Source organism: Sciurus vulgaris (genome assembly GCF_902686455.1).
Source record: "Sciurus vulgaris genome assembly, chromosome: 6".
Lineage (NCBI taxonomy): Eukaryota > Metazoa > Chordata > Mammalia > Rodentia > Sciuridae > Sciurus > Sciurus vulgaris.
The window spans coordinates 39,542,274-39,555,935 of record NC_136466.1 but is presented as its reverse complement, the minus strand read 5'-3'; the positions used below and the strand labels follow the sequence as shown (position 1 = coordinate 39,555,935).

The window sequence follows — 13,662 nt, the reverse complement described above, 5'->3', positions numbered from 1 at the left end:
TTACCTATAGAGTACCCGACTCCTGTACCTTACAATCATTCTTCAACACCATGCTTTTGTACAGCCATGATTTTGAATTTCTGGGTTACAAAATGTGTGACTACTCCCCTTTACCAATTTCTGGTTTTTAAGAATCCATTTCTCTCTTTAAATATTATTAATGTAATTACCTAGGTTGGTTTATCTTATGCCTATGAATAGATGTAATAAAAAATACCTTCGGTTCAGGTTTAAGTCATCTTGTATTTATACACCGATTATACAAAATGTAGAAGGATGAACTCCTTTACAACTTAATTTTTGTTCATGTAAATTGCCTTTAAGATATACTGCAACAGTATATAAGATTTTACATGAATTTTGGAAATCACACAGAAGCAGCCACTTTCTCAATAAACTTAGCCAGTTTCACATCTCTTTTGGTCAGTCCACCGGAGTCATGAGAGGTGAGAGTTATCTGGACCTAAGAAAGAGGAAAGCAGTTTTTAAAACCCTGAGCTACAATTCATGGAATTCTCCATGGGTGGTTCAAAAATCAATCTATTATCCAACATTCATATTTGAGAATCAGGAGCATTAAATGATTTAGAAAATACTACATTATGAACAATAAACACAGCATTTCCAAAACCCAGTGAACTCCAGGGCCACAGTCTTCATCAGACTGGGCCCAGCAGCCACCCAGGATAAAAAGTTGTCTCATACGGTGAGGGAATTTAGCCAGAATCTCAAACCTTGTTTCTCCAGAAAAAAAGAGAGACTAGGGTTCCATTCTAACTCCCATTACTTTGATTACACCAACTATTTTCCAGCCACTGAGAAAAGCCAAGCTATCAAATGTAATATTTTAGCAGCGATGTTAAAAAAAGCACACTTCCAAATTAGGGAAGGGGTATGTGTGTGGAACATTGCCTCTTAAACTGGTTAAAAAGTAAAATCAAAATTATAGGCAAAGAGAGGCAACTAGGAAATAAAAGTTGATCCTAGTATGGGGGAGCCTTGAATTATTAAAATACACAAGAATGGTGATGTTTCTTTTTTTCAAAGAGGACTTCCAAAGAGAAAATAAACTCTCACAGAAGCCTGGATGGTAAGATATTTCAAATGGTGTGACCATAAAGACAAGGACACATTGCAGGGGGTGGATATGATTCTTCTCACTGTGGTCCCTAAATCTTTAAATTTTGAGGATCCAGAATTTAATGAACTGTTATTTTATGAAGTACAGTTCCTGAGAAAATATATTTCAATGAGATAATTAGGGCATAGCTATCTTATTTGCAACCATTTCTTTCAATAAATTCTTTTCAATTTAAAAATTAACCTGCATGGCCGATATCCAAGTTTAATTCAGGAACCTAATTTGGCCCAACTTTCTTTTATTAGTTTCAGTAGAAGACAAGCATAAAAATAAAGAGCTTATTCACTGTTCTCAAGAGCAGACCTGAAATTTGTTACTAACTGGCACACAAATTTGAATACACAGGGATTCTAAGAGAAAGAAGAAAAATACTTTCTCAAGCACAATCACATTCAGTTGCACAAGATGACGAGAAAGAAGTTTCTCAAACTCCATAATTAAAGTGATCTCAAAGTAAAGCAATACGTTTACCTTGTTGTACACATTGAGCCACTCCGGGTGGTGATTCATCTTCTCTGCTTGTAGGGCAACTCGGGACATAAAGCCAAATGCCTGTATAAGACGAAGTCAAGAGCAATTACTGATATTGTCCTCCACCCTGTGCCTGAGAGAGACTCCAGAGCACTCAAAGACATGCTAGGGTCTTTAGGAAGCCTGGAGAAATCAAAAATGAAAGGATTGCTCTTTGCAGGCCTCGCTAACGGTGTAGCAGACTATGCCTGCTGCTCAGTGGCAAAAACAATCAGGCTCAAATAAACAAACCAGGAAATTGGTCTCACCCAGTGACCTGTCTGGACTGTTTAATTGTCCTCAGGACAAGAATCTCCAAAATAGCACAGGAATAATTTCCCCAACTCAGTGCCCTGGGTTTCACTACCTGGCCCCAAATTTTAGGAGCCACTCTGCTTACAGCTCTGTTTCATTTGTTTTTAGTGACGGGGTTGCTAAGGCATCAACCACAAGACTGGGAAAAGGTCTTCTGAGTGTGACTTGAACAAAAGCACTGGCAGAACTGAATGACTTCCTCTCCCCACCCTTCAGGTGGGAGGAATGAAGGACTATTTTTCACTGCACTCTAGAACAAAACAGAAAAGAATAGCTTGCCTGCTCTGGGTCTTCTTGCTACTGCCCTGTACTGCTGCTCTGAGGTAACAGTGCATATGCTGTAGGACACAAGACAAGCCTGCAAATGAGCAGAGGACTGAGAACCAGTCACAGGCTGAAGTGTGAATCTATGGGGTTCTGTCTTCCTACCATAGGAAAGATGGAAATTTAAGGCAGAAGACAAATTTCTTGCTTGCTTTCAGATTTTTATGAGGATAATTGCAAACAATAGCAGAAGTCTATTTCTTGTGTGCAGAATGCAGAAATACTTAGGTTAAGGCAATGGCACATTAATTACAAAGTTAGAGTGGCATTCACAGGGCAGTACCCAATACACCCACATAAATAAATATTTAACTTCATTACCCCATCCAGAAAAACCAATACAATGTTGGCTGGGCAATGTTTTTTGGATCACCAAATGACACAAGATCACGTTTCCTAGTTACAATGAGAAATACGTTTGATGCCGTTTTAAACCATTCTATACTGTTCATTACAGCTCCTGTCCCTTTATTTGGGATAAAGATTTCCATCTTTGTAGAGAGAAATGAGGGGAAGGGAGGGGATGCAGGGAAGGAAAGATGGTGGAATGAGACAAACATCATTACCCTATGAATGGTGTGATTCTACATTGTATAGAACAGAGAAATGAAAAGTTGTGCTCTATTTATGTACAATGAATCAAATTGCATTCTGCTGCCATGAATAACTAAGTAGAACAAACAATTTTAAAAATTCCCATTTAAAAAAAAAATTTCCATTTTGACATTTAAGACCTGAATGTTGGGACTGGGGTTGTGGCTCAGTGGTAGAGCACTTGCCAAGCACACGTGAGGCACTGGGTTCAATCGTCAGCACCACATAAAAATAAATAAAAGTATTGTGTCAATCTAAAACTAAAAAAATTTTTAAAAAAAGAACTGAATGTTTTCCCCATTAGGAAAAGGAAGTTCAAGCAAAATCCACCTAACCATGTATGGAATTATTTGTGGAAAAACAGCATTCACTCTCCCAGCCCTTCTCAATCCACAATCCAGATTATGTGTAGGGTACAAGCAGGAGGGGAAAGTCTGTTTTAATTTTCAAACACAGTTAACCTGCATTAAATAATGTATAATGAAAATTTCTACTCTGCCAACAGTGCCTTTTCTTGTTAAGCAGTAGCAGAGGTACAGTGTATAGCTCTTTAGATGTATTTTTTAAATAAATTGTATTTACATGATAGAATCTTTTTCTTTTATCAATATGGCCTATAGGCATATATACACAATACAGCTCTTAAGGGACTGGTCTTTGGAGCCAGGGAATCCTGGATTGATACTGACTCTACCATTTAACTGTCATGTAACCTAACTTCAAGTCTGTTTTCTTATTAGTAAAATAGAGATAAAACTCATGCAATCATTCTAATAAAAAATGACTTAAGTATACACAGGCACTTAGCAAGCATCTGGCACAGAATAAGAGCTCAACAATGGCACATACTGCTACCACCACTGCTTCTGATCAAGCTGAATAAATAGGCTTTACAAAACACAATGAGCAAAGAAAAGTTTTCTACTGGCCTGAGAATCTAAGATTCAGTTGTTGTCTCTGGGAAGAATGGCCTTTGTTTTCCCATTTGCAAAAATAGAGACCCCCACTCCCAACATACATGAATCAAGCAGATAACACACTGTGGGCAACACCCTGATGCACAATGTATGGAGAAATAAGATTAATGGCAAGAAATTATGTGTACACAGTCGGTCACTGCCCAAGTTCTTAAGCCCTGTGGCCATAATTTCTTTGAGCCATGTCATCCTAAAAGGTTCAAAGTGATGCCCTGTTATGATTTGGATGTGAGGTGTCCCCCAAAAGCTCCTGTGTCAAAGCAGGAATGTCCAGAGGTGAAGTGATTGAATTGGAAAATTGTGACCTTTCCTTCAGTCCATTCCTAGTTTGAATGAACTGACAGGGTGGTAACTACAGGCAAGTGGGTCATTGAGGGTATGCCCTGGAAGTGGGCATCTTCCCTGTGTCCCCATCACAGTGTGCTCACATGCACGCACACACACACACACACACACACACACACACACACACACACAGAGTCTCTTTCTCTCTCTCTCTCTCTCTCCCCTTCCTGACCCTGCCATGAACAACTTTCCTCCACTGGTCGCTTCCCCCATGATGTGTTGCTTCAATTTGAGTTCAGAGAAATGGAGTTGGCTGGCTATGGACCTCTGAATCAGTGAGCTCCAGATAAACATTTTCTCCTCTAAGTTGCTCTTGTCAGGTATTTTGGTCACAGCAACAAAAAGCTAACTAAAAACATGACTAGAATCCCTTATCCTTTCCTAAGAGCCAAATGGATAAAGTAGATGACCCAAACATGGTCAGAAGTGCTCTTCAAATCTTTGACTATCAACCTGCTATCAACAAGTAGCAAAGCTATTCCACCATAGATATGAGACTTAAAAGGGTATTTCCAGAGCCCAAGAGGCACAGTGATCAAAGAAAAAGTGTCTATTCTACCACATCTAAAATATATTCAAATACATATATATATATATATATTTTTTTTTTTTTTTTTTTTTTTTTTAAAGCACACATCTAAAGACCATTCAAGAACTGAAGTTTTGTTATGGCTGGGCCAAGTTCCAGAACATGGATTTTTCCCAGCTTCTGGAGCTACCTCCCCTGCCCCACCCGCTCCCACCAACCCCGACCCCTGAGATGCTGCAGAGTGCTGACCTCCTGTCACAAGCTCCCTTGCTTAATAACTGCTGGAGTTGCCAGATGCTTTCTGATTGGAAAGGCTGCAGGCCTTTCCATGTACTTGGTGGTGCACAAGGCCATGAAGCTGGTCTATACCCCGGGACCAGGTCATCAGAATGACTTGTGGGTATAGCTATCCTGACACAGCCTACCAAGAAAGGCCTACCAAGTCACTGATATACCAACAGTGAATCTGTCACCTCCTACCGCTGGACCCATAACAAAGGAAACACGGGTTTGTGGCTGTTTTGGACAGATATGGATTGTCTTCACTATTGTGGATACTACAAGACTGAAAAGGCAATAAAAACATTGGTTGTCATACTTCGGCTGTGAGTATGACTTTTTCTTCAGGTTACAGGCCAATAAACCCCTCAGAGGAAAAATAAATAGACCATTCAAAATTTTGTATCTTCCTCATATTTCCTTTCAACTGACAGAAAGTAACACAAGTAGGGCTGGCGTTGTGGCTCAGTGGTAGAGCGCTTGCCTAAATGAATAAAATAAAGGTCTATCAACACCTGAAAAATATTTTTTAAAAAAGTATCACAAGCCTGATAAACCATTACATAGGATCTAGTCATAATTCTTCCTTAAGGAGAAGAATATTCAGTCTGATTTGGGGGCAAAGAGACAATTCCATAATCTTCCTTCTACATAAAAGAACCAATTAATTTCCAAAATATTTATTTTTAAAACTACAAATCTAAAACATACATAAGAATATACATTCAAATTATAAGAACTACCATTACAAGGAATTTAGATGAATAGAAAAGAGGAAAAAAGAAAAAATTCAAAGGGAATTTTGAGTATGTGGAATACAATGAAGAAACATGACCAAACATCTCAACAGATGATGAAAGGCATCTGTCCCTTCTTTAAAATATTTATTTTTATGGTCCAAGCTATTTGCTTGCAAGGACTCTAGCTGAAATGGAAGGGCCTGAGTTACTGAAATATAGGCCTCTAAAACCACTGCCTCTAAGAAAATTATAAATAGCTCTAGGCAGATTAGACACCACTAACAACTCGGTAAGAGACTTAGAGGACAGAACCAAGAAAGTGGGTAAAAGTGAAATAGAAAACAAGAAGAGGTTAGAAGAATTACACAATAATAAATATACAAAGCAAATAAAGGAGAACTAACAAAGTCAATTGTCACAACAGAACAAAAACATGGAACAGACAGGTGTGGTGGCGCACACCTGTATTTCCAGCAGCTCAGGAGGCTGAGGCAGGAAGATTGGGAATTCAAAGCCAGCCTCAGCAACTTATCAAGGTCCTAGGCAACTTAGCAAGACCCTGTCTCAAAAAAAAAAAAAAATAATAATAATTAAAAATAAAAAGGGCTGGGGATATGGCTCAATGGTTAAGTTAAGTACACCTGGGGTCAATTACCAGTACTAAAAAAAAAAAAAAAAAAAAAAAGGAACAGGAAAAAAATGAAGACAAAATTTAAATTTTTTCCAGAAATAAAAGATATAAATTTTAAGAATTTAACCAGATTTGAGAAAATTTTAAAACATCCTTTGGAAGCTAATCAAAAAGATTAATTCATGTGTAAGGATGAAAATAATCTGCTGACCTCAACTTCTATACACCAACATTCATTCACCATTAGAAGTCAGAGAAGCAATAACCACAAGGACTTTTTAGAAAATGAAAGTGCAAACAAAATTTTATACCCAGCTAAACTGTTATTCAGAAAATAAATACAATAGACATTTTAGAAATGATCTCGGGAATATTTCCCATTCGTCCATCTTGAGAAAACTTCACTTAAGGATGAACTATAACTAAGAGATGAATGAGAAAACTATATCAAAGGCACTGGCAGTAAATAATAAATTCGTTCAGCTCCAGGAATTCATTTAACACAATTGTGGGGAATAAAGTTACAGAATAAAATGTAAACGTTATAAACTATTAAAGGGGTTGAAACAAAAAGGGAAAGAAATGAAGAAGATAGATGAGAGTAAAATAAATTTTTTGAGTACAACAAGATTCAGTGTTAGAGAAATAAGTATATTAAAGGTTATAAAACATAAGCACTAAAATAATATAATTTAAAATAATATAAACTAAAATTGAAGAGTAAAGAAGGATACAGTAGAAGTATAATTCTGAAATTGCTTAATGGGAATGCTATCTAAAAAAACAGGACAAAATTTTTATGTAAAGTTATAATAGTAACCACAATATTCGAAATAAAAATAAACATTCCCAACTAAGTAAAGGCCAAAAACCATTAAAATTTTAAAACATACCAAAAATGGATTTTAAATAATATAATCTATATCATGATTTAAAATAAGGAAGAAAAAGTATTGGTTCTGTGTTTTTTAAGACCAAATATCTGTCTAATAACAAACGTAAAGAGACTAAGTCCAGCAATTAAAAAAAAGAAAAAAACTTTCATACTAGATCACAAAGTAAAGTTCAATGGATGAAAATAAAAGCACATGGGCAAGTACAAAAAAATTTTTATAAAATGTGATACATATACATTCAGCCATAAATGAGAATGAAATAATGGCATTTGCTGGTAAGTGAATGGAAATGGAGAAAATTATACTAAGTGAAATATGCCAGACTCAGAAAATCAAGAGCTGATTGTTTTCTCTCATATGTGGAAGCTAGAGTAAAATAAGGGAAAGAAGGTGGCAGGGGAGGAAATTGGATATGATAAAAATATAAGATAGATCAGTGGAGTAGAAGACCAAGACTGAGAGGGAGGGAGGAAAAAACAGAAAGGGGTTGAAATATGGAATGAATTAAACAATAGCATGTTATATATATATAAATGTACCAAAAGAATTCCACCTGCACGTATATATAGAAAATACCAATCAAAAATAAATAAAGAGCTGGGTGCGGTGGTGCACACCTATAATCCCAGCAACTCAGGAGGCTGAGACAGGAGGGATGGCAAGTTCAAGATAGGCCTCAGCAACTGACCAGGCTCTAAGCAACTTATCGAGACCCTATCTCAAAATAAAAAAATAAAAAGGGCTGGGGATGTAGCTCAGTGGCAAAGCCCCTGTGGATTTAATCCCCAGTACCAAAATATATAAGTAAAGGAATGAAAGGAAAATCAAGGGAAGAGGGAAGAGAGAATAGGGACAGGGAGGAGGGAAGGGAAAGTGGGGGCTATGGGAACTGAAATCAATTCCTTGCATGCATTATTTTGTCAAAATGAACCCAAAGACTATAATAATAATGCTCTAATAAAAAAAAGTAATGGAAAAAAATAATTTGGACAGGCTGATTTAGGACAAAATACTAAAAGTTACAAAAGAAGGGCAATTAATATTTATAATGTATATTCAAAATGAAGGCTGAATAATTATAAATTCTATACTATAAATAACAGCATCAAAATAATAAGACCAAAAAATAAGACAGAAACTATAGAAAATATAGGACAAATAGAAACATTTATGGTTGGTGACTTTAATTCCTATGTCTTTAACCTAAGACAGATTAAGGAATCAAAAAGATATGGACTATTTAAATAATAATAAAAGGTAGACCTAACTGGTTTATTTTAAACTCTAAAAACTGAGAACATAGTTTTTAAAGTATCCACTGAACATTCACAGAAATTAAACTTACTTATTAGCCCACAAAGAAAATCTCTTGCAATTGCAAAAAGTAGAAAGAATACTGGCAACATTCTATGATAAAATTAAAAATAAAATTCAGACATAAAGCAATAAAAAAAACTACCAGGAAATTTTTTCAAATCCTTCTTTTAAAACTCTTGGGTCAAGGCAAGCAGTGGCGCTTACCTGTAATCCCAGCAACTCTGGAGTCTGAGGCAAGAGGATCACAAGTTTGAAGACAGCCTCAGCAATTTAGTGAGGCCCTAAACAACTTAGGGAAACCTTGTCTCAAAAAATGAATAAACAGCCAAGTGCGGTGGTGCATGCCTGTAATCCCAGCGACTCAGGTGGCTGAGGCAGGAGGATTTTGAGTTCAAAGTCAGCCTCAGCAAAATCAAGGTACTAAGCAACTCAGTGAGACCCTATTTCTAAATAAAATACAAAATAGGGCTGGGGATGTGGCTTAGTGGTCAAGTGCCCCTGAGTTCAATCCCCAGTACCAAAAAAATAAACAAAAAGGGGTGGGTATGTGGCTCAGTGGTAAAGCACACCCCTGAGGGTTCAATCCCTCTTACAAAAAAAAAAAAAAAATTAAAATTAAAAAAAATCGCAGAATATAAAAAATAATCTAAACAAATAATTATAAGAGAAATGTATCTAGAAATGACACCCTATCAAAAAATAAAAAAGAACAGAAGAACAGATCCAGATCATTTCACAGATTTAGATTCTTTGAATACAAAAAAATTCGAATCTTCAAGAAATAGTTGGTTCATTCTAACATCACTTAAACTATTCCAGGTCATAGTTAAAGAAATAATCCTGAATTATTTTTATAATCCAACATAATATTGTCTCCATGATCCCCAAAAGATAGTTTATATAATGAAACTGTAGAGTGATATTATAGTAGTAAAAATCCTAAAAAATAAAACTGAATAACATAATAAAAGAACGAAAGAACATGATCAAGTAAGATTTATTGTAAGAATTCAAGGATGGATCAATATTAGACAATATATTAACGAAATTTACCATAGTAAAGTCAAGGGAAAAATCATACAATGAGTCTCATAAATTCTGAAAAGATGATGGATAAATATTTGTTATTTTTTAAAACTCTCAGAATTGAGCGTGAACCTATAGTCTCAGGAAGCTGAGAAGGATACAGTAGGAGGAGCACTAGAATCCAGGAGTTTGTGGTCAGTCTGGACAACACAGGTTCCATCTCCAAAACAAATAAATAAATAAATAAAACTATTTTTAATTATAGGAATAGGTGGACTCTTCCTTAATGTGATAGAACAGTCCAAAGGCAGCATCATTCTTGATAGAAAAACATTAGAGGAAACCTCATTAAAGAATAAGACCAAAAACAGTCAACAGCATTCTTGAACAAACAACAACTAATTAGAAAATATATTGGGCTGGGCATGATGGCACATGCCTATAATCCCAGTGGCTTAGGAAACTGAGGCAGGAGGATCAAGAGTTCAAAGCCAGCCTCAGCAAAAGCAAGTGCTAAGCAACTCAGTGAGACACTGTCTCTAAATAAAATACAAAATAGGGCTGTGTATGTGGCTCAGTGGTTGAGTGCTCCCAAGTTCAATCTATGGTAACCAAAAAAGAAAGAAAAAATATTTGGTAGAAATATCCTATTTAAAATGATACCAAAAAATTACTTAGAAATAAACGTAAAAAGAAATGTATACATTTTATAAGCAGAAAACTTTAAACTACTACTAAACACTACATAAATCTTACTACATTGAAAATATTTCTTTATATAGCAATACAACCCAACCAACAAAATCAAAGACAAACAGGGCATTTGCAGTTTATATTTCCTGAGGATAAAAGAACTCCTGCATAAGTTCAAGAGAAATCACAAGTTCCAGGTCAGCCTCAGCAATTTAGTGAGACCCTGTCTCAAAAACAAAAATAAAAAAAGGACTGGAGATATAACTGAGTGGTAGAGCACTCCTGAGTTCAATTCCCAATACCAATAGAGAAAAGGGGAAAAAAGTCCATACCCTTAGGGAAAAAAATATTCAGGCCTTTAAACCAAACAGGCCTGTGGACTCTGTCCTGCAGACACACACATACATAATTACAAGAATGGTCACTGCAGTACTGCTTCTAATAGCTATAGACTTGAAACAGCCAAATGTCCATCAACAGGAAAATAATTAAGCAGATTATTCCAGATTACACTGGAATACTATGCAGCCATTAAGCAAAATGAGGAAACTAGCATCTGACATGGAAAGATCTCCAAGATAAATTACTAAAAGAAAAAAAAAAGATGCATAACAACTGTCTATGAAGTGCATAAAAGGAAAGAAAATCTCTGGAACAATGTGCAAGAATGATGGGGTAGCAGCAAATGATGCAGGGAATAGAGAGTGGGAATTGGGTAATTATTAGAAACAAGAAGAGACCTACTATACACTTTGGTACCTATGTCAATGTATGTACCATGTATGAATTTGTACATACATGACCTATTTTTAAAAATTAGTTTGGGGAAAAAAATGAACCAGTCATGCAAATGAAGTTCCCACTGCAAAGAGAGTCAGGATCCTACAAAATATGTAATATGGTTCATATTAAAATATTTTGGCTCATGTTAACTTCTTAACATATGCCTACCTGTTTAGGTGGGTTTTTAGTGCCAATTTACAGCATAGTTTGTCTATGAGCCATGTTCTGTTGAGCTACGGCCATTTCAAACAAACATATGGCCAACAAATAACATATAATGGCTGGTAATAGTTTCAGTCTTTCCTCTATTGCAAATTACAAACATTTTATGAACAAGTCAATGAATGCATGATGAAGTATGACTTTTTAAGTCACTCTGCCATTTTCAGGAATGTAAGCATTACAATCACAGTAAATTGGGCCAATGAAGTTTGTCATTTGGAAATCTCCAAACCATCAGCAATTAAAGATTTTTCCATGAACCCCAAATCAAGTATTCTTTGGGAACTTTAATTTTTCTTAAAGTTCCTTTTGTTTCATTTTATTCCATGGAACTATGAAAGACTATCAGATGCACAAACCAAAACAAAAATCCTGTATCAGTCTGTGAAATGTTTAACAGCACCCTGAATTTAAAATGCAGCTTGAGTCCAAATAACATATATGATTTATTAAAGTTCTGAGACTTAACTTGTAGCACATATTTACAATACAAATCTTTCATTACTCAGAGCAATTCTCTTTGATATATGCTCTTTAAATCAGCTGCCTTTTATATTTTGATTATAGACTATTTTAATTATGTACTAAAAAAGAACATATCTCCCACTAAGAAAATGAGCACCAGCTACTCCAAAGTAATTTCCCCAGTACAATCTCCATTAAGCCTCTAAATACTTCCTTTACTAATTCAATGAATTAGAACTCTATTGTTTATGAATCACCTCTATGTTTGTAGGCCTATAACCCTTCTTTTCAAAAACACAATTGCTATGGAAGGAAATGATATTTATGTCTGATTAGAAATGAAAACACTATTACATAAATCAGTTTGGGCATTTCTTCACGTCTTGAAACATGATCGGCAATTTACTCTAATTGGTGATCAAGGAAACTATCTTGTGATCAATTAAAGTAATTACCAGATTCCGGCAACACAACCTACCTTAATTTCAGCTAGAGTCTGCACTTCTTCAACTTTAATTAAAAATAATGAAAATTATTAAGCAAAATGCAAGGCAAGATCATTGCCAAGCACGCACATGTCACAGGACAGGACCTTCCCTTGGTGTTGGTGACTTATCAATCATATAAACATTGCTTGGTGCACTGAGGAAAGGCAATCTTTGCCCCAAAATACGATTACATGTCTCACCATGACTTTCACGTGAAAAACACTATTCACTGTTCTAGCCACTACAAAGGAAACATCAGATCTTAATTTGCAGGTAACACAGGAATATTCTCAACTAGAATTGTGAGGAACAGATCCCAGCCAAAGATATATTTCATCCACGTCCCCCACCCCCACCCCACCTCTGACTCTGAGCCATATTTTGAGCCCAGAAGTCAACTGCAGAGACTTCAGAATCAGCGACCTGGGTTTAATTCCTAGCCCCACTAGTCACTAGCTATGTGATCTCAGAAAAGTTACTCAACCTTTTAATCAAGCTTCAGTTTCCTCATATGTAATTCATGTAACATCCCTTACACTCTGATGATACTCAGTTAATGTCAGTATCATCATCATCATCAACACTTCAACATTAAAGTATTGTGGCCTGAAAAGGAATTCTTCCTTTCAAACCTAGCAGAAGACCAAACTGAAGGCCAAAAAAAATTTGCAAGAAAACCAAAAACATCTTTAGAATTATTTCTTTGAGTGGGTGGCAGCACTGGAAGATTTCCTTTCGGAAATCTGTCAGTGAACATCTTAGCCGAGCCTGTCTCCTTGAGGAAGCAGGACTAAAGGCCTGTCCTGAGGCCCACTGCCTGGACAGGCCATCATGTGGATCTGGGAGCAGAGGCAACCCCACCAAAGCTGGGTTACTAATTTGCCTGCCCTCTATTGGATCCACTACAGAGCTCAACATTTCAGTAATTCAGGATAGAACATCCAACTCTAAAACTGACCTGGCTTTCCCAGGCACCAGAGATAATGTCCACAAGCCACTGTAAGAGAAGCATGCTCAACCATGCCCCAGGTTGAATTAGTTCCCCCTCAGCTACTGGAATTAAGGATACCACCTGTGACATAGCATGCACACTTCTAAACATTTCCTTCAAACACTGTGTTCACAGACCATAACATTTTAGAGCCTTAAAAAGAAATTCTTAAGTCACCATTTCTGGTAATTACCATAATATCCTAAACAGCCAATTGGCAAAACAAGGCAGCTCTTTAGCTAATGACATGATACCATCCTCAATATATACTGTTACATGAAATAGCAAGGCACAAAACAGTTTTCCTTTGCAGGATTAGTACTTACCATTACACTGGTAAATTCCTCTTGAGTTCCCAGGTTAGGGGAGCTCCCCTTTGACAGGTTCTACTCATTT

General features: G+C 36.3%; 1 protein-coding gene across 2 annotated transcripts in view; it reads right to left on the bottom strand.

The window, feature by feature from the left end:
- Positions 1 to 223: 223 nt before the first annotated feature.
- Positions 224 to 13,662, bottom strand: part of PCBD2 (pterin-4 alpha-carbinolamine dehydratase 2) — a 46,446-nt gene continuing 33,007 nt past the window's right edge. For both annotated transcript variants that reach the window (XM_079145345.1, XM_079145344.1), the window contains 2 exons: positions 1,613 to 1,693; positions 224 to 463 (listed from right to left, as the gene is read on the bottom strand). In XM_079145345.1, coding sequence (XP_079001471.1) covers positions 438 to 463; positions 1,613 to 1,693 — 107 coding nt within the window. In that variant the 3' untranslated portion in view covers positions 224 to 437. The remainder of the gene's footprint in view (positions 464 to 1,612; positions 1,694 to 13,662) is intronic.